Below are 20,234 nucleotides of genomic sequence, written 5' to 3'. Positions count from 1 at the left end.
ATCCTGGGCCTCTGCTCTGGCCCCAGCAGGAGGGCTCTCATTCCAGGAGGAGCACGTCTCATCCTTCCTCCAGACGCGCACCGCCGAGGGTAGTTCGGTCCAGAGCGTCCATGTACTGGCTTCCTCCTTCTGGCCAAAGGCCGTCTTGAGCACATCACTGCTAAGAATACTAAAGGCCCAAAGCCTTTGCCCCAGGTTGTGGGATGAGGGTTCCATGCTGGGAGAGGCAGGCCGAGGAAAACAGGAGCCACTACACCCCCTCCCCAAGCACTCGGCTGCTAAAGTCAGGGTGTCACTCAGAGACAAGCCCATCTGAGTGCAGCAGCAAAACCAGACTCCAATCTCTCTCCAAGGAAACTAACTTCATCTGCAACACAGCATGAGCCTAAAGGTACTCTCAAAACCAGTGGAAGTTGTGGTGAAGCAAATGGGAAAAACTGTCACTGGAGATATATAAGCTAAGCTGCCGGCCCACTCGTTTGCGAGAAAGAAACATAGAAAGAGACAGGTGGGAGAGGCCCCTGGGGGGTCAGAACAATTATCAAACCCAGACCTCAGAAACTATCCCTTCAATTAAGCCCCAATTTGACTGGACAAGTCTATAGAGTAAATTATGCCTCAAAACACTGTTGAAAATAAAACAATCAGCTAACCAGTAATAGAGTTAGGTGTAGCCAGGAAAAAAGATGTCAAATAAAGTCCTGACAAAACCACATCATCTCACGTGGTAGCGCAGTGGACAGAGCACTGGCCCAGAACACTGAGGTCATCGGTTCAAAACCCCAGGTCGCAGGCTTGAGCACAGGGTCATCAACATGATCCTGAGGTCGTCAGGTTAAGCAAGGGGACACTGTCTTGGCTTGAGCCCAAGGATGCTGGTCTGATCCCCAGTCAAGGCAAGTATAAGAAGCAATCAATACATAACTAAGTGGAACAAGTTGATGCTTTTCTCTCTGTCTCTCTCTCTCAAAAAAAAAGGGCATACTTGAGAAATAAAAATTTTTTTAAAAAGCCATGTCATGTCATCCAAGGGTGACTATGAGCATACCCCAGACTGTGCCCCCATGAAGGATAATATCAGAGACTTCTCATTTCTGAGATGAGAGAAAGGGAAAACAGACTTCAGTAAATAATCCAGCCTCATTAAACAAGTAAACAAGCAAATAACAATACCAAGGAGGTGTGGAGGTGAACACCAGTACTCAGAATTACTATAATATATCATCTGAGTTCTAGTGCTCTCAACAAATAATTATGAGGCATGCAAAGAAACAAAAAACATAATCCATACATCAGGAAAAAAGCAGGCAACAGAAACTGCCTGAGAGCTACCAGATGTCATATTTAACAGACAGACTTCAAAGGAGCCATTAAAAACATGTTCAAAGACAAAGGAAACAATGATTAAAGAAGTAAAGAAAGGTATGATGACAACATTGCATCAACTACATATCAGTAAAAAGATAGACATGATTAAAAAGAACCAAATGGAAATTCCGGAGTTGAAAAGTATAAAGCTGAAATGAAATGAAACCTTCAGGAGAGGGGCTCAACAGTGGATTCAAACTGACAAAAGATTTAGCAAACTTGGAGACAGATGAATCAAGATTATGCAAACTGAAGAACAGAGATAAAGGAATGAAGAAATATGAACAGACCTCACAGATATAGGGAGCACCACTAAGTGCACCCGTATATGCACAAAAATAGAAGAGAGAAAAAAGGGAGCAAAGTAAAATATTTCAAGAAATAACTTACAAGGGAACCCCAATAAAATTAAAGGCTGACTTCCCTTCAAAACAGTATATACAGTGTGACTTAATCATATATAAATATTATTATGTGTGTACATCTATATTGAGAAAGGTTTGGAAGAACACATTTCAAAAGTCAAAGTAACTTCTTTCTTTAAATAAAGACTTCAAGTGCCCTGGCCAAATAGCTTGGCTGGTTAGAGCATTATCCTGAAGTGCAGAGGTTGCCAGTTCGATCCCTGGTCAGGGCACATACAGGAACAGCTCAATGTTTCTGTCTCTCCCTACCCCCACCTTCCTCTCTAAAATCAGTAAATAAAAATGTTTAATCCATTAAAAAAATAAAAAAGACTGCCTGACCAGGCGGTGGTTTAGTGGATAGGGCATTGGACTGGGACATAGAGGACCCAGGTTTGAAACCCCAAGGTCACAGCTTGAGCATGGGCTCATCCGGCTTGAGCATGGGGTTGCTGGCTTGAGCATGGAATCATAGGCATGACCTCATAGTCGCTGGCTTGAGCCCAAGGTCACTGGCTTGAGCAAGGGGTCACTCGGTCTGCTGTAGCCCCCCCCCGCCCCGGTCAAGGCACATATGAAAAAGCAATCAATGAACTAAGATGCCTCAATAAAGAATTGATGCTTCTCATCCCCCTCCCTTCCTATCTGTTTGGCCCTGTCTATCCCTCCATCTCTGTCTGTCTGTCTCTCTCTCTCTCTCTGTCAAAAAAAAAAACTTTAAGTGACATTAGAAAACCTTTGCAATATAATATTAAATGACCATAACCAAAATATATAGCATTGTACCAACTATGCCACAAAAAGAAAAAAGAAAATATTAAATGTACAGCTCACAAAAATTAGGGGATATTTTATCGCTTCATATGAAGTATAAAAAATGTATTATTTTTGTAATCAATAAAAAGCTTTTAAGTTATAAGACAGATTTGTAATTTAGCTTTTAAATAGCCTTGCACTACATTTTGCATACAGACCAATCAAGTCCAGCAATTTTCAACCAATGTGTCACAAAAAATTTTAAAACATAGAATACCTGTTTAGTCGGGGGCATGAACTTCTTTTCCCTTAGATTGTTAAATTAAAAAATGACAACAGCCTGACTGGTGGTAGCACACTGGACAGAGTGTCAACCTGGGATAAAGCCCCAGGTTAGAAACTACTAGGTTACCGGCATAATCCCATGGTCGCTGGTTACAGCCCAAAATTCAATGGCTTGAAGCCCAAGGTCACTGGCTTGAGCAAGGGGTCACTGGCTCAGCTTGAGCTCCCTGCCCCCTACAAGGCACATATGAGAAGCAATCAATGAACAACTAAAAAAATGTTAACTACTGCCTGACCAGGCGGTGGTGCAGTGGACAGAGCATCGGACTGGGATGCAGAAGGACCCAGGTTCGAGACCCCAAGGTCGCCAGCTTGAGCACAGGCTCATCTGGTTTGAGCAAAGCTCACCAGCTTGGAACCAAGGTCGCCGGCTCGAGCAAGGGGTTACTCGGTCTGCTGAAGGCCCGCGGTCAAGGCACATATGAGAAAGCAATCAATGTACAACTAAGATGTCGCAACAAAAAACTGATGATTGATGCTTCTCATCTCTCTCCGTTCCTGTCTGTCTGTCCCTATCTATCCCTCTCTCTGACTCTCTCTCCGTCTCTGTAAAAAAAAAAGTTAACTACGAGTTGATGCTTCTCATGTCTCCCTTCCTGTCTGTCTCTGTCTCTCTCTCTGGCTAAAAGAAAAAAAAAAAGACAACAGCCAACACAACAGCTGTCCAGTGTGAATGAATCAAAATTATACCTTTCTTCAGTCAGATCAGATCTGTGGTATGCCACAGAATATCAGTAATTAGTTTATGTGTGCCCTGAGATGAAAAAGGTTGCAAACTGCTGATCTAGTCTATTACAAGACTTACATACAACATACATTACAAGGGTGTGTAGCCCTGCCAAGAAAATCTGTAAGGTATAGGTAAATTTAAACCTGAAAAATTTTATTTAAGGCAAGCAATGTCAGCCATAGTTGGAGATTTTTCACATGAGATTGGCAAATCCTGAGCCCAATCCATATAGTTAAAAGGCTCAAAAAAAAATCCGGTTCCCTACCAACCATGGACAAAAATGGAAAAACGGTATTTTCAACCTTACATTACTTAACCCTAACAAGTATACAGAACAGAGAGGTGGCTGAGACTGGACAGAAACTTTAGCACCTCCTTTTGTTTGAGTTTCCTGTCCCAGCCCGTCACACCCCTTCCATCGTAAGTAATTACTCTGGAATAGTGGCCAGCCGTCTGTGCCAACAGCACCCTCAGGCATGAAAGAACCCTCCAGCCCAGGATCTGGCCCTTCAAAGCTGTTACCGGGCAACCATCAACACAATGGTTGTCATCAAGTCAGGAAGCACGTTGGGGACCACAAAAAGTAGCTGTGCAGGCTAGGGAGGTTATTACAATGCCTGCAATCCTAAAGCTAAAAAGCTCTTATACAGTTCAGGTTTCCCTCTATCCGTTCCTGGGCCATTAGGAATGGCGTCAGTCATGGCTTTATCCAAAAGGAAAAAGGGAGGGGAAAGTGGAGAAAACTTTGAACAGAGAGCAATACTTAAAGCACTCACTTTTTAAATAATTCCTGTGAACACCTAAAATTTGGTTGAAAGTTCATTAATTCCCTCTAGGTTCAGTCAAGTTTCCTGTTTTAAGCCAGTGTCTGCACAAAGCTAACCAAGGCGAGTAACTGGCAGTCATGCACAAGTCACACAGCCCTGTGTGTCCCAGCCCCCTGACTCCGAGCCGGCCCAACCAATGACGCACTGCCATGCTAACAGGAAGATCCAACACACTGAACACACAGCGGGGCATTACTTCTGCCTGTATCTCCCCCTCAAATTTTTTAATATGCATTTTTTTCTATATTCTAAAATGATTGGGGGGGCGGGGGTTAGGCATTTCCAAAGTAATAAAGAACATTACCAAAACTGGAATTCTAGTTATTATTCACCCAAAAGGGTTAGATAATCATGCAATTTTGTTGGGCTAAGGATGCACGGACTAATTGCTCAACTATGGATGGAAACAACCATACCTTGCTTCTTCCAACTGTTTCTCTCTTGCTTTCCTCTTGGCCTTCTTTCCCTGAGTATTCGCCAGGCGGGCTCTAGCTTCAGAAAGCATCTCAAGTTCATCTGCAAAAATAAAAAAAACTAAGTTCTTCTCCAACAGAAGGAAAGTATGTAAGTGACATACCCTAGTGCTTAAGATGAGAAAAACCATCTTCTATAAAATCAGAACAATTCCTATTTAACAGATATGTTGAGAAGAGCTAAGTATAACAAAACAGGAAGACATTTAGCAAGTATCCATTAAAACGTGACTATAAGTTTCATATCCTTCACCATCATCTACTAACTGGCAAAGCACAAATTACAAAATATTGCAAAACTATTTAATTATAAGTGAACTGATCATCCTCATTAGATATACCTTCCTTTCCTCAGAACTATTTTGTCCTCCAATACATTTCCCATAGCTCCAGAGAATATAATAATAAATGTCATTACTGATGCCTCAGACCAATTCCTATACAAGGCTATCCAATGGAGTCACAAGGGAACTTTTGAAAAACTCAGATTCTAGCCTTGGCAGGGTAACTCAGTTAGTTCGAGCATCGTCCCAATACAACAAGGTTGTGGGTTCGATCCCTGGTCAGGGTACATACAAGAATCAACCAAAGAGCCTGACTAGGGTACACACAATAATCAACCGATGAGCCTGACCAGGGTACACACAATAACCAACCGATGAGCCTGAAAAGGGTACACACAAGAATCAACCAATGAGGCTAAACCGGATACACACAAGAATCAACCAATGAGGCTAAACCGGATACACACAAGAATCAACCAATGAGGCTAAACCGGGTACACATAAGAATCAACCAATGAACCTCACCAGGGTACATACAAGAATCAACCGCCCTGGCAGGTTGGCTCAGCGGTAGAGCGTCAGCCTGGCGTGCAGGGGACCCGGGTTCGATTCCCGGCCAGGGCACATAGGAGAAGCGCCCATTTGCTTCTCCACCCCCCCTCCTTCCTCTGTCTCTCTCTTCCCCTTCTGCAGCCAAGGCTCCATTGGAGCAAAGATGGCCCGGGCGCTGGGAATGGCTCCTTGGCCTCTGCCCCAGGGGCTAGAGTGGGTCTGGTCACGGCAGAGCGACGCCCCGGAGGAGCAGAGCATCGCCCCCTGGTGGGCAGAGCATCACCCCTGGTGGGCGTGCCGGGTGGATCCCGGTCGGACGCATGCGGGAGTCTGTCTGACTGTCTCTCCCCGTTTCCAGCTTCAGAAAAATACAATAAATAAAAAATAAAAATTAAATTAAATTAAAAAAAAGAATCAACCAATGAGGCTGACCAGCGTACATACAAGAATCAACCAATGAGGCTGACCAGCGTACATACAAGAATCAACCAGCCCTGGACAGTTGGCTCAGCGGTAGAGCGTCGGCCTAGCGTGCGGAGGACCCAGGTTCGATTCCTGGCCAGGGCACATAGGAGAAGTGCCCATTTGCTTCTCCACCCCTCTGCCGCGCTTTCCTCTCTGTCTCTCTCTTCCCCTCCCGCAGCCAAGGCTCCATTGGAGCAAAGATGGCCCGGGCGCTGGGGATGGCTCTGTGGCCTCTGCCTCAGGCACTAGAGTGGCTCTGGTCACAACATGGTGACGCCCAGGATGGGCAGAGCATCGCCCCCTGTTGGGCAGAGCGTCGCCCCATGGTGGGCGTGCCGGGTGGATCCCGGTCAGGTGCATGCGGGAGTCTGTCTGACTGTCTCTCCCTGTTTCCAGCTTCAGAAAAATGAAAAAAAAAAAAAAAAAGAATCAACCAATGCTGCAGTGGACAGAATGACAACCTGGATGCTGAGGTCCCGGGTTCAAAACATCAAGTTTGCTGGCTTGAGCGTGCAAGCTCATCTGGCTTGAGTGCAGGCTCACCAGGTTGGGTGTGGGATCATCAAAATGACCCCATGGTCTCTGGCTTGAAGCCCAAGGTTGCTGGCTTGAGCAAGGGGTCTCTGGATCGGCTAGAGGCCCCCCCCATCAAGGCACACATGAGAAGCAATCAGTGAACAACTAAAGTGCCACCACTACGAGTTGATGTTTCTCATCTATCTTCCTGTCTCGCTCTAAAAAAAATTTTTTTTAACCAACCAATGAATGTATAAATAAGTGGAAAAACAAATCAAATCAATGTTTGTGTCTCTCTCAAATCAATAAATAAAATTTTTTTAAAAAAAACACCTCAGATTCCAGGATTGCCCCTCCATCCCCAAAATTATTGAGGATAATAAACTGAGGGGGATAAATTATTATCCCCCTCAGTTAACTCCAGGAGAAGTGCTGGTACTTGTATTTTTAAAAGTTTGCCATGTGGGCCTGACCAGGTGGTGGCGCAGTGGATAGAGCGTCGGACTGGGATGCAGAAGGACCCACGTTCGAGACCCCAGGTCGCCAGCTTGAGCGCGGGCTCATCTGGCTTGAGCAAAAAACTCACCAGCTTGGACCCAAGGTTGCTGGCTCCAGCAAGGGGTTGCTCGGTCTGCTGAAGGCCCGCGGTCAGGGCACGTATGAGAGAGCAATCAATGAACAACTAAGAAGTCCCAATGCGCAATGAAGAACTAATGATTGATGCTTCTCATCTCTCTCCATTCCTGTCTGTCTGTCCCTGTCTATCTCTGCCTCTGTAAAAATAAATAAATAAATAACTCTCTTAAAAAAAAAAAAAAAAAGTTCGCCATGTAACAACGATGCAGCCAGACTAGCCAATGTCTGCCTTTGGGAACCACTACAGTCAAACTTTTAAATTTTAGAAACTCAAACAAATATTTAATGAATGCTTTACAATAAACTTAGAAGGTAAGAAAGATATTATTCTCCATTTGGCAGGAAATGGAATCAAAACTCAAAGAGATTGCCTGACCAGGCAGTGGCGCAGTGGATAGAGCGTCAGACTGGAATGCGGAGGACCCAGGTTCGAGACTCCGAGCTCGCCAGCTTGAGCGCGGGCTCATCTGGCTTGAGCAAAGCTCACCAGCTTGGACCCAAGGTCTCTGGCTAGAGCAAGCAGTTTCTCGGTCTGCTGAAGGCCCGCGGTCAAGGCACATACGAGAAAGCAATCAATGAACAACTAAGGTGTCCCAACAAAAAACTAATGATTGATGCTTCTCATCTCTCTCCATTCCTGTCTGTCCCTGTCTATCCCTCTCTCTGACTCTCTCTCTGTCTCTGTAAAACAAAAAACAAACAGAAAACTCAAAGAGATTATATAACTTGCCTAATGTCAAATAGCTACTAATTGGCAGACATGCATCTAAAATCTAGTTCCTGATTCTTGATACAATGTCTCATGGAGTCACCCTAAATCGCCATCACAATCTTGGGGTGCTGCTTTTTCACAGATTAAATTACCAGCCTAAAGTCAAAGAAGTAATTAACAGGACTGGAGCCCAGTATCTTGACTTCTTGGCTTTCTTCACAGAATGAGAATAAGAATACAAGATCTCAAGAGCTTAGCCCTAGCCTCCACTAAATCTGTCCAGTAGTAGTACACTGCTTAACTTAGAAAATGGGCTAAAAAATCAGAAGATAAAGGGACACTGTTCAAAAAGGGCAACTACTCTATAATAAAAGACTCGATATGTTTAGAATGAGATTTGGAATAACAGGAAACTGACCTTGGATACTAAAAAGTCAGAGAAATTTAGAAAGGAATTAAGTTTTTCAACAAGCCTGAGAGAATAGGGTTACCAAAGAAATTTCTCACAAACATGTATTTACCCTCGTCCATATCAATTGGGTCAGGCCGTGCTGGTTTTGTTTCTGGATTTGGATCTATCTCTCCAGGTTTAAGTTTTCGTGGATCATCCGTTGTTTCCTCTTCATTGTCTCTTTGGGCTGCTTTATCCCTATAAAGGGTTCAGATGAATCAGTCATACTCTCACCCCATTTAGTCTCAGAAGCACCAGGTTGCCTAGTGCTGGCACGCTTTTCTTTCAGAAACCCAGTGGAACAGCACGGATGGACCTGGAGAGTACTATGCTAACAGAAATAAGCCAGCAGAGAAAACAAGTAGCAAATGATTTCATTTATATGAGGAATCTAATGAACAAAATAACATAGAAACAGATTCATAGATACAGAAAACTGATGGCTGTTAGAGGGGCAGGGGTAGGGGAACTGGGTAAAAAAAGTGAAGGGATTAAGTAAAAATAAAAACTTCACAGACACAGTGTGGTGATTACAGGAGGGAAAGGGGGGTGGGGGAGGCAGGAGCAGGAGCAGGAGCAATTAATGTGGTGGAAGGAGACTTGACCTGGGCTGGGGAACACACAGTACAATACACAAATGATGTACAATTGTGTCCCTGAAACATAATTTTATTAACCAATGTCAAACCAATAAATTCAAGAACAATAAAAAATATATATACCAAAGGATGGGCATAAACAAAATAAAACATTTCTACTATTGCTTCACCTGAAAGAGACAGTATTAATACTCCCTCTAATTTCAGTGAGTGTTTCCATTCACTGTAAAACAGGATCCAAGCAGTCCCTTAATCACACAAGCAGTACAGCCATACCAAAAAAAAAAAGATTATTAGCGAAGAAATAAAAGGTTCCAATAGTTAACTCTCAGTAGTGAGATTATGGGTGATTTTTATGTTTTATTATTTTTTCCCCAGGTTTTCTATAATGAACATGTATGGTTTAACAAAAATAATTTTGATCAGCCACATGAGGTTTGGAGTATACAATCCAGTAGCTTTAGCTCCTTTAGCTTTACTCCAATCTGTAACTAAATGTTTAAAGACAACAAATGCTAGAACTTTATCCAGATTCATTCAGATGATATACACGCATTTTACTACTGCTTTTGTAGATTCACTTACAGAAGAAATTCATAGTGCTCCAAGCACTGGGCAGCTGTTCTTCCAATGATTGGAGCAATGGTCCTCCACTGAGTTGGCATCAACTTGGCCAAGTGCAAGAGTTTTTCCTCTTCTTCTCTGGACCATTCTGTTTTCTTAATGCTTGGATCCAGCCACTCATACCTATTAAAAAGATACTTTTAATAATGTACTTTTCTACATTAATCAGTCACCTGGCACAAATGTCCTATTTTCACATTAGGTACACTGACTTCTAGTGCCTGAAAAATGGAAGGTTAACGCTCATCCTTCAATTACAAAAGATGTTTTTTTACAACAGAATAGTCACTGCTTTTCTTTGAAGTTTTTCAATTTAAGTGAAACTACTGTCATTATCTGCCTTTCCTAATCCCAACCCACCTTTCCCATTCAGTTTACCTAGCTGGATGAGAGGCTGACAAACAAGGTATAAGCCTTACCAAACATTAGGGCAGGGGCCTAGCTCCGCCAAGAGAAGCAGAAATCAGAACATCTTCAGTTTGAGGACTATCTTCCTTTTTGGGTTCCAACCTCTACATTATGATCTCTTCCCCTACTCAGCTGCCTAGGAAATTAGGTCACTTTTGTACAATTCAAAATACGATCCTAGTACCACATGGGTGAGGGCTGGGGCCAGATCACTCATGCCAAGAACACATGAAATAAGAAGTTTAATGTGTCTACCGCTTAGGACTTAAAAGGGGATATCCCAGGTGTAGAGATGGTTTATGTTATATTTTGGGGTAGCAAATATACTGCTCACAAAAATTAGGGGATATTTCAAAATGAATATGAAGCTATAAAATATTCCTTAATTTTTGTGAGCAGTGTGTATAATATTTCAACTGTATTATGAGGAAACTACTACTGTGAGCTAGCCTAGAAAATTAACCATTACTTATCATTCATTTCTTTGAGAAAGAGAATTCTAACCAACTTTTAAACTTTTGGAGCAGAATCCGTTTATAAGCTGAAGTCCATCTGTACCTACAAGCAGATTCATTTTACACTTCATAAAGCATTCTCAAACAAATTAACTCACTTGAGCCTGGTATCTCCATCAGTTAGGGCCAAGTATTACCATCCCCAGATGGGAAAAAACATGTGCAGGACGGAGAGGATAGGAAAATGACTTGCCTACGATCACATAGGAAGCAAGAGACAGCTAAGTCTTATATTTAAATTCCCATTTCCCACTGCATCCTTTCTGTTACATCACAACACCTGCTTTTGTTGGTAAGGTTCAAAACAACTGACATTTCATCATCATAATTAAGGTTGTTTTCTGTTTTCCATTCATTAACTGGTACATACCATCTGGCTTTGCACTGCTTTGCTGATTTTCTATGCAGCAGTGAGGCAATCCTAGACCACTGGTTTTTCCCATATTTCATTACCGCTGCTTTCAGAATTTCATCCTAAAAAATTGCCAAAGAAAAACAGTATATTCAATCACAAAACTCAAAGTGAGATATGACAAAATTTAAATAAATTCTGAGGTGTTGCTGGAGATAAAAAGAGACACACACACACCTCCTAGATCAGCAATTTTTAATTGGTGTGCCACAAGAATTTTTAAAACATGCAATACCTAACTATTTAGTCACAGGTACTGACCTCTTTTCCCTTTGATTGTCAAATAAATATATGATAACAGCTAACACAATAGCCATCCTGTGTAACTGAATCAAAATTATAAAAAAATCATAAAAAAATAATATATTTTTGGTGTGCCACAGAATTTTAGTAATTAGCTTCTGTGTGCCATGAGATGGAAAAGATTGAAAATCGCTATCCTTGATTTAAAAAAAAGTGAAAAAATCTTTTTTACTATCATAATAAACAGAAAGCTGAAATCAGCAAAAAGCAACAAATTAAGACCTCTCTTAGAAGGACATCCTACCCTCCCTTACACACAACCCCTGCACATACACACTCCCCAATAAATTGGGATGGATACAGCCCAATATAAGAAATCTTATTTGATAGAGACTAACAAAAAATATTCTCCAGTGTGTGGCTGTCATTCTCCTTAAAAGCTCATTCACTTAATCATTCATTCAAAAGACATTTCCTGAACACCTACCTTGCACCAGGTCTTCTGTACTTAGGGAAAAAGAATCCAATAGGACACATCAAGCCCTCAAGAAGCAAGTCAAGACTCTACTGATTCCATTATCAAATCCAGGGTTCCTGTCTCCAGTTTATAAAACAGTATTTTCTCTCCAGCCCCATAAACTCCACTCTGAGCCTAGAATCCACATCTAGATCTAACCTGAGAATTAAGTAGTTCTCTCCCACCTCCTTCCAGTCTCCCCCAGTCCCTAGATGCTATTTCACTAGGGCACCCATTCTGATATAGAATTTACTGATTCTGGGGTATCCCAGCAAGATATGCATGGACACCAGGCCACAGAGGAATGCACTTGGGCATTTTAAGACTTTCTCCACTCAAGCTATGCCTCATACATGAGCTACTCTAACCCACTCCACCTTCCCATCATCCGAGATTACAAGACTGCGGAGCTTTGGCCACTGCAGAGGAATCCTGCTGTTACTTGATTTTGTACACCTGTCTCTCCTCCAGAAGCCATCTCTCCTCCAATGTAAACTGCCTGATTCCCTCTGTGCAAAGTGTGAGGCAAGACTGTCACCAACTTTATTTGTAACTCTGCTACAGTGCTGCTACACTTACATACATCTTCAACTAAGTATATACAGGGGTGGGCAAAAGTAGGTTTACAGTTGCAATACAAAAACTAATAACAATTCAAGAATAAATTGTGTTTCACATACTCAAAACTGAATAACTTTTGCCTGCCCCTGTATCACAGTTATCTGTCCTACAGGATTTATTCCGCAAACATTTTGCTAAGCAACCTACTTCATGTCGGTTACTGTCCTTGGTTCTAGGGAGATCAAGATCTGGTCCTCTTGGGGTGCTGTCTGCTAAAGGAAAGAACTAGCAACTAGTACTTACTGAAACAATACTATGTGCCAGATTCTGTCCTAAATATATTGACTCATTTAATCCTGGGGAGGTGGGGAGGTATTATTATCATTCCCTAATATTAGAAAAACAAGGAAACTGAGGTTCTGAGAGGTTAAGAAACTTAACCAGCATCACACAAAATGATGTGATACATGCAAAAGGACAAAGCAAGCTATATAACAAATGAATGAAGGAGGAGCAATGGGAACACCGGGTGGAACTCATTTTTTACAGGAAAATGGGCAAAAATTCCAAAAAGAGTTCTGAATTGGGTTTTGAACGATGGCAGGAAAGATGCCAAACAGTAGGAGGCTATTTCAAGAAAATACAAGCTATATAAAGACACAGATCACAAAAACATATGATCTGCTCCAGAAACCGACAAATTCAGTGAACTCTACACAGACTGCACTAATATTTCTACTTTACTCCCTCACCCCACCCCCGCGTCCACTGGCTCGCCACTGGCATTATCCACTACATTTCTGGAAGCAAAAAGACGACTGTAATCAGTTTTTCCACCTGGATTCTATCCAGGCTGAGGAGTGACAGGAAGAGACAGGCCTTGGGATCTGTCGGCTGGACAGACAGGTTACGCCTTGATAATAGATAACCACAGACATGAGGGCATAAACGGGCTATTCAAACCTGGCCACCAAACTGCTTCCCCTCTGCACGGAAGTCAATAAAGAAACAAAGTTGTGGCCACAGCACTTCTTTATTTTTGAGTATCAAAAAAATGCACGGTGCCCGGGCTAAGGGGAAGGGGTGCCCCCAGAAGCCCAACTCCCGCTGATGTGCTATTTCCCCCTCCACACTCTGAGTTCCTCCAGGGCGGGGGAGGGGGCGCAACCTCTATTCAACCAAGGTTCACTGGGGGCCTAACAAGTGCCCGGCAGGCAGGCAGGTGATTAAATCACGGTCCCTATCCCAGAGGTGCTCAAATAACGCAGGATCTTGGGCACGAGGTAAAAGCGCAGAGGGTCTGCCCGGCGCCGCCCCGCGCGGTCCCCCACGCAGACCCCGCAGGGCATCCACCTCGCCTCCCGACCTCCGCGCGCGTGCGCACAAACTGCTAAGGGGGCGAAGGGCAGCTGACGGCGGGAAAGGGAGACTTACCTCGGTATTCCTCCACACGCCCCCCTTAATCATAATTCGAGGCATCTTGGTGGCGGAGTGTCTCGGCAAGCGGCCGAGAGGAGCTTCAGAGAAGTAGGAACGGCCCTGCGGCCTCGGGACTCAAAACCGCCACTTCCCCCAGGCGCGACCTTCTGCTATGTAAAGATCTGCGCAGTCGCAAGGAGGTGGGCGGGGAGAGCGGGGTAGCAAGTATCGCGAGAACTCGGTAGCTGAAAAGAAAGTAAGTGCCTCGCTGTTAAAGCTGTAGTCTAAGACTGGTAGGAAACCCTTTAAGCACCCTGGCTAAAGCGCAGTAGGGTGCGCGCATGTCCACAACAGGTTAGAGAACAGGGCCGTCGCGAGATATACGCCGTGGCTCTTAGCAAGAACGCAGAGGTGGTATTGGTTGTGACGTCACCCGGTGGCTAAGAGTGGCACCGTCACGCGCGTGGAGTTTCAGCCCAGTTGGTTTGAAAAGAGATTTGTTAGTTATTAATTTAGCACTTTATCAAGCATTTAACTAATAGGAATTTGTGCACAGAATACTCAAGAAAAGACTACAGCTTATTTCTACATTTCCTAACCTGTAGAGATGACAGTACCAACCTCATAAGGTTGCCTAAGGATTAAATATCATAAACCTAGCATAGTGTCTTATACCTAATTATTGTTAAATAAAAGTTATTGCAAGAAGGGCAACGCCAGGTCGTCTTAGAAACCCTATATACGATATGTCGATATGTGACCTTTACCTTCTGCCCCTGCACCCCCAATAGCCACTCAGCTACTATGGTTACAGTCTGTCTTTCTCTCTCTCTTTCTCTCTCTCTCTCTCTCTCTCTCTCTCTCTCTCTCACACACACACACACACACACACACACACACACACCTCGGTGCTCTGGCCATGTGACTGATTTGATCAAAGATGAGCCAGTTAGGTCTCCTCCCTAGGAATTTTGACACGAACCTGGAAGAGGCCAGTCTCTCTGCTGCCCTATGAATCTCTGATAGGTGATGCCCAGGAGTTGTCTGCCACGATGTTTTGTACATGTGTAGACTAAGAAGGGAAGAAAGCAGGCCCCAAATGCATTGAGAGGGACAGAAAAAAGAGTACAGATAGCCAGGCGTAGGTCCTGACTGGGTGGGAGTCCCTGGGTCCAGTATGTTCCTCAGTCCTAGGTGCATTCTTGTTCTTGAATTCTAATGATTAGTTCCTCTTTGGCATTAGCCAGTCATAGTTGAGTTTCTATTATTTTAAGAAAGATTCCTAACAAATCCAATTCTCTCTCAAGAGCCATTTCAGATCTAACATTCCAAGAGCCCATAATGATGGCTTCTCCATCTCACACAGGACCACCTCCACAACGTAAGTCATCTTTGTATCAGCTAGTAAAGATGCCCCTTCTTCAAAGCAGAATTTATTGACATCTGCTTGGAAATTGTCACAACATATTGTTTTCAGAACAGAACACTCTTTTTACAAGAAAATTAGAAATACCACGTTTACAATGTGCATTGTATTCCCTAGGAACATACATTATACAGCCTAACCATCCAGACAGAGCAGCCCTGTCAAATGTCCCCCAAGGCACCTCTGAAGGTGCAGACTGTATATTCCATTTCAGGATTCAGAAAATGCAATATCATACCAGTTCTAGGATGTCCAAAACCGGAGCCCATAACCATTAACACCAGAAGCTGTCCTCCAGCATGGCTTAGATTAGCCAGTCTACTCCACCATACCACCCCAGCCTCACCAATCAGAACTTGGAGCTCCCAAAAGGAGGCCATCTCCACCCAAAGGGCTGCCAACGACCTCCCTGAAGGCAGCCATAGTGAATAGTCAACCAAGAGGCAACCAAATGGTACCATCAGTCACTGTGAACCTTTAGGAAAGTGAGTGGTCATTTCTAAAGAGAGGCTTAATGAGAGGAATTATGGGCTCTTGGAATGTTAGATCTGAAATGGCTCTTGAGAGAGAATTGGATTTGTTAGGAATCTTTCTTAAAATAATAGAAACTCAACTATGACTGGCTAATGCCAAAGAGGAACTAATCATTAGAATTCAAGAACAAGAATGCACCTAGGACTGAGGAACATACTGGACCCAGGGACTCCCACCCAGTCAGGACCTACGCCCCCATGTCTTCCTCACTCACCCAAATATGTTCTACAGAACACCGGGACACTCCATTAAAAATAAACAAGTTTTTTCATGATTACTTGAACATTTAAAAAACACAATGCTCTGTCAGCTCCCTTTTACAGTCACCAAAATCAAAACCTTACAACAAGATGCTGTAAGATGAAGAAATCGTGTCTCTTTGTTGTGGGTTGAATTGTGTCCCCCAAACAGATACATTCAAAGTCCTATTCCTTGGTACCTATAAATAGAACTTTATTTGGAGATAAGATGTAATCAAATTAAGAGGAGGTCATACTGGAGTAGGATGAGCCCTAATCCAATGACTGGTGTTCTTACAAGGAGAGGAGAAGGAACACAGACACACAGGGGGAACAGTATGTGACGAAGGAGAGGTTGAAGATGGATCTACAAACCAAAGGAATCCCAGGGATTTCCAGCAACACCAGAAGCTAAGAAAGAGGTATGGAATACATTCCAAGAAGGAACCAGCCTTGCTGACACCTTAATTCCAGACTTCCAGTCTCAAAGCTGTAAGAGAATAAATTTCTCCTGTTTTAAGCCACACAGTTTGTGACACTTTGTTATGTCAGCCCTAGGAAACGAATACACTCCCTTGTAAATACAGCATTTCCAAACTAATTTGACCCCGGAAACCTTTTTCCTTAAATCTATTGATATACAGGGAACACAATTTGAGGGGAAAGAGGTTGGGAGATCCATCCAGTTTACAAGGGGATAGATTACAAGAGATATAAGCAGGGAGGTTGTAGGTTGCACCCTTCATCCCTTTTGGGGGAGCAGATTCTAATGAACTAACTTTGTTTAGCCAAGAAAACAATCAAAATTCTAGTTTCTCTTTCATCCAGGATTTTTTCATTAAGAAACTGCTGAGGAAAGAGCTAAACCAGGGGTCAGGAACCTATGGCTCACGAGCCAGATGTGGCTCTTTTGATGGCTGCATCTGGCTTGCAGACAAATCTTTAATTAAAAAAATAATAACATTAAAAATATAAAACATTCTCATGTATTACAATCCATTCATTTTCTACCGCTCATGTTCATGGTTGCGGGTGGCTGGAGCCAATCACAGCTGTCCTCCGGACAATACCAAATATTTATTGGATAATGCATAATGTACACGGGTCGTTGTATGGCTCTCACGGAATTACATTTTAAAATATGTGGTGTTCATGGCTCTCTCAGCCAAAAAGGTTTCCGAACCCTGAGCTAAACTAATGGTCAAAGCCTGTGACAGCAAGGCATGGCAAGGGGCTGGGGTTAGCTACCCTCATAATTTTCATCTGCCCAAAAATAAAAAGGTGGACTTTAAGTAGAAACAATGAGCTGCTTTGCAAATACCATTTCATCCCATCTACCAGATTGCCACCCCTCAGCCCTTCCCTCCCATTTAGAAACTCCTCAGCTAGTACTAGGAGAAATTAATGTCTGGGTGTCAAGTTATTACAAAATGGAATCTCATGCACCCTAAATGCTGGTAATTCCTACCGTGTTGCTAACCATGGTTAATCATGTTAATGGGTTTGAGGTTCATCTACCGAGACTTCCTGTGGGGGGTCCAGTTATAGTTTGTAATTTTTTTCTCAGAAGCTCCTTTTCCTGGATGTAGTCCCCTGTGCCCCAAGGTAGGGAAGTGTTCCCAAAGAGAATTTGCTTTTTCTCAGAATTTGATTTCCCCCCCAGAGGTTCAGGAGTCTTTTTGAGCTCATTTCTCGGTTTGGGATTGATAGTCCAGTCAGGTAATTGACATCTCAACCCGGCATCCACGTGGCACAGGCTTGGGATTGACATTTCTCACAAGAGACTTTTCCACATGCGTATAGAAGACCCCAGACTCAGATGCCCAACTACCTGCTGGACAGGTTCACTTGTGTGTGTCACAGGTTCCTCAATTTCAACTTTCCAAAACTGAGCTCCCCCCAGAAAACCTACACTTCCCCGCAGCACACCCTCTCCCAGTGACTAGCCAAGGCTGCCATGTACAGTAGTGTAAGCAGGTCACTGCACGAAGGACAAATGGGGTGGAAATCTAGCTGGCACACTGCTCTCCAAGTGGTACGTCCATGGGACTGTGTCCACAGAGAGGGCATCTTTCTCTTAGGTGTATGAAGATACCACATGGGCTATGCCCTGGCAATAGCACCATCAAGCTTGTAGCTACTTCTCCTTCTCTCTCACCTTCCCCCACCCACATCCAAGCCATCCCAGAGTCTTGCCACTTGAACTTATTAGTTGGCCATCAAATCCTTCTCCTTTGTGCCACCTCTCCTATAAATTACCAGATTTAGCCAATAAAAATACAGAACTCCCAGTTAAATTTGAGCTTCAGATAAACTAATGATTTTTAGTATAATTATGCCTCATGCATCCATTCTGTCCTCCCTTTCTAAGAGAACCCCAGTGTTTACTCCAGCCCACACTGCACCCAACCAAAAGAACACATTTCTAGCCAGATGATCAAACCCATGCTCACACTATCACCACTGAAAGCTGCCCCCACAGCCTCTCCATATGTGTGGCAGATACATTTCCTTCGAAAACAAGTCATCAGCATATGGGGTTGCTTGTTTGATATGAGGGCTGGGTCCCTCCATGCACAAGAAATGTTTGCCATGGATGTGTTTCTTACAAGGTCCAAGTGTTGGCTCCTCACGTAGTAGCCCCCCACCCTCTAGGGTGGGCTCCAGCTATGACCCCTCCTGGAGTTTCCCAACATTGAGACGATGCCAGGCACCTCAAAGAGACTCCCACATGCTTTCCCAGAGCCCCCTGGGAACTTCACCATCCCACACCTGGCACATTGCCATGGTATCACTTGCGCCTAGCTTTCCAGCCAGGAAAGAAAGCCTCTCTCGGCATAGCCTGGACCTCTCTTGAAGAGAACCAACACTAAAATACTTGTGTTAAAGTCAATAAACCAGGCATTTACCTACCGAACTGTTTTTATTACTTTTGATTTCAGAGTGAGAGGAAAGGAGGAGTAGAAAGAGAGAGAGGCCTGACCTATGGTGGCGCAGAGGGATAAAGCGTCGACCTGGAACACTGAGGTTGCCGGTTCAAAACCTTGGGCTTGCCTGGTCAAGGCACATATGGGAGTTGATGCTTCCTGCTCCTCCCCCTTCTTTCTCTCTCTCTCTCTCTCTCTCTCTCTCTCTCTCTGAAAATCAATATATATATATATAAAGAAAAATGAAAGTTTAAAAAAAGAGAGAGAGAGAGAGACAGGACCATAGACTTCTTCCTGTGTGTGCCCTGACCGGGGCTCCAACCAGCAACCTCTGTGCTTTGGGATGACGCTCTAACCAACTGAGCTATCCAGCCAGGGCAACCTACCTAACTTTAGAGACCCAAATGCTTAAGAGCAAAAAGAAATAATCTAACCAAACTGAATACCTCAAACTAGAAATGTAGACAATGAAATCATACAAAATATTCCCAAATCATCTGTGGAATTTTAAAAGTTTAATACCCTAATATATAAATCCTTTGATAACTTAGAGTGCAGAGACAGTGGAAACAATCTTGGAACTATCTTCATTTAGCTTATTTGGTCCTTAGTGCCATTAGATCCGTAACAATTTTCCATCCGGACGACATACGGCTTTTAGTTTTCCCAGGATCTGAAATTAGAATACGATATGTGCGAGGTAAGTCAGTACTTCACTGAATTTACTTCTCAATGTCATATATGCGTTGTTTTTATTAAACCTGCAAACTTCAGTTATTGAAAGAAGTACAGACACGCGCGCGCGCGCACACACACACACACACACACACCTGTGTACACACATTTTTATTTACTAAAGACCCTACAGTGAGATGCCTGACCAAGTGGTGATGCAGTGGATAGAGCGTTGGACTGGGACGCAGAGGACCCAGATTCAAACCCTGAGGTCGCTGGCTTGAGCACAGGCTCATCCAGCTTGTGCATGGGGTCACTGGCTTGAGTGTGGGATCATAGACATGACCCTATGGTCACTGGCTTGAGCCCAAAGGTCACTGCCTTGAAACCCAAGGGCACTGGCGTAAGCCTATGTTTGCTGGCTTGATCTGAGTCCCCCTCCCCAGTCAAGGCACATATGAGAAGCAATCAGTGAACAACTAAAGTGCTGCAACTATAAGTTGACACTTCTCATCTCTCTCCCTTCCTCTCTCTCCCTCTCTCTCTCTCTCTCTCTTTCTCGCACTAAAAAAAAAAAAAAAAAAAAAACACGACATAATGTAGACTGTATAGTGAG

At 43.5% G+C, this 20,234-nt stretch overlaps 1 protein-coding gene and 1 long non-coding RNA gene across 2 annotated transcripts in view; one reads left to right on the top strand and one right to left on the bottom strand.

The window, feature by feature from the left end:
- Positions 1-14,007, bottom strand: part of CDC5L (cell division cycle 5 like) — a 56,403-nt gene extending 42,396 nt beyond the window's left edge. Inside the window, exons 1-5 of the mRNA XM_066251632.1 lie at positions 13,833-14,007; positions 11,036-11,139; positions 9,704-9,865; positions 8,590-8,717; positions 4,847-4,946 (exon numbers count right to left, since the gene is read on the bottom strand). Coding sequence (XP_066107729.1) covers positions 4,847-4,946; positions 8,590-8,717; positions 9,704-9,865; positions 11,036-11,139; positions 13,833-13,877 — 539 coding nt within the window. The 5' untranslated portion in view covers positions 13,878-14,007. The remainder of the gene's footprint in view (positions 1-4,846; positions 4,947-8,589; positions 8,718-9,703; positions 9,866-11,035; positions 11,140-13,832) is intronic.
- Positions 14,008-14,024: 17 nt separating this feature from the next.
- Positions 14,025-16,531, top strand: LOC136318776 (uncharacterized). The gene is made up of 3 exons (XR_010728120.1): positions 14,025-14,073; positions 15,125-15,198; positions 16,318-16,531. It is a non-coding gene; the product is annotated as an uncharacterized lncRNA (long non-coding RNA).
- Positions 16,532-20,234: the final 3,703 nt, after the last annotated feature.

The sequence above is a fragment of the Saccopteryx bilineata genome, chromosome 1 (genome assembly GCF_036850765.1).
Source record: "Saccopteryx bilineata isolate mSacBil1 chromosome 1, mSacBil1_pri_phased_curated, whole genome shotgun sequence".
NCBI lineage: Eukaryota > Metazoa > Chordata > Mammalia > Chiroptera > Emballonuridae > Saccopteryx > Saccopteryx bilineata.
The sequence above is the reverse complement of the archived record's forward strand: the minus strand, read 5'-3'. Positions and strand labels throughout refer to the sequence as shown.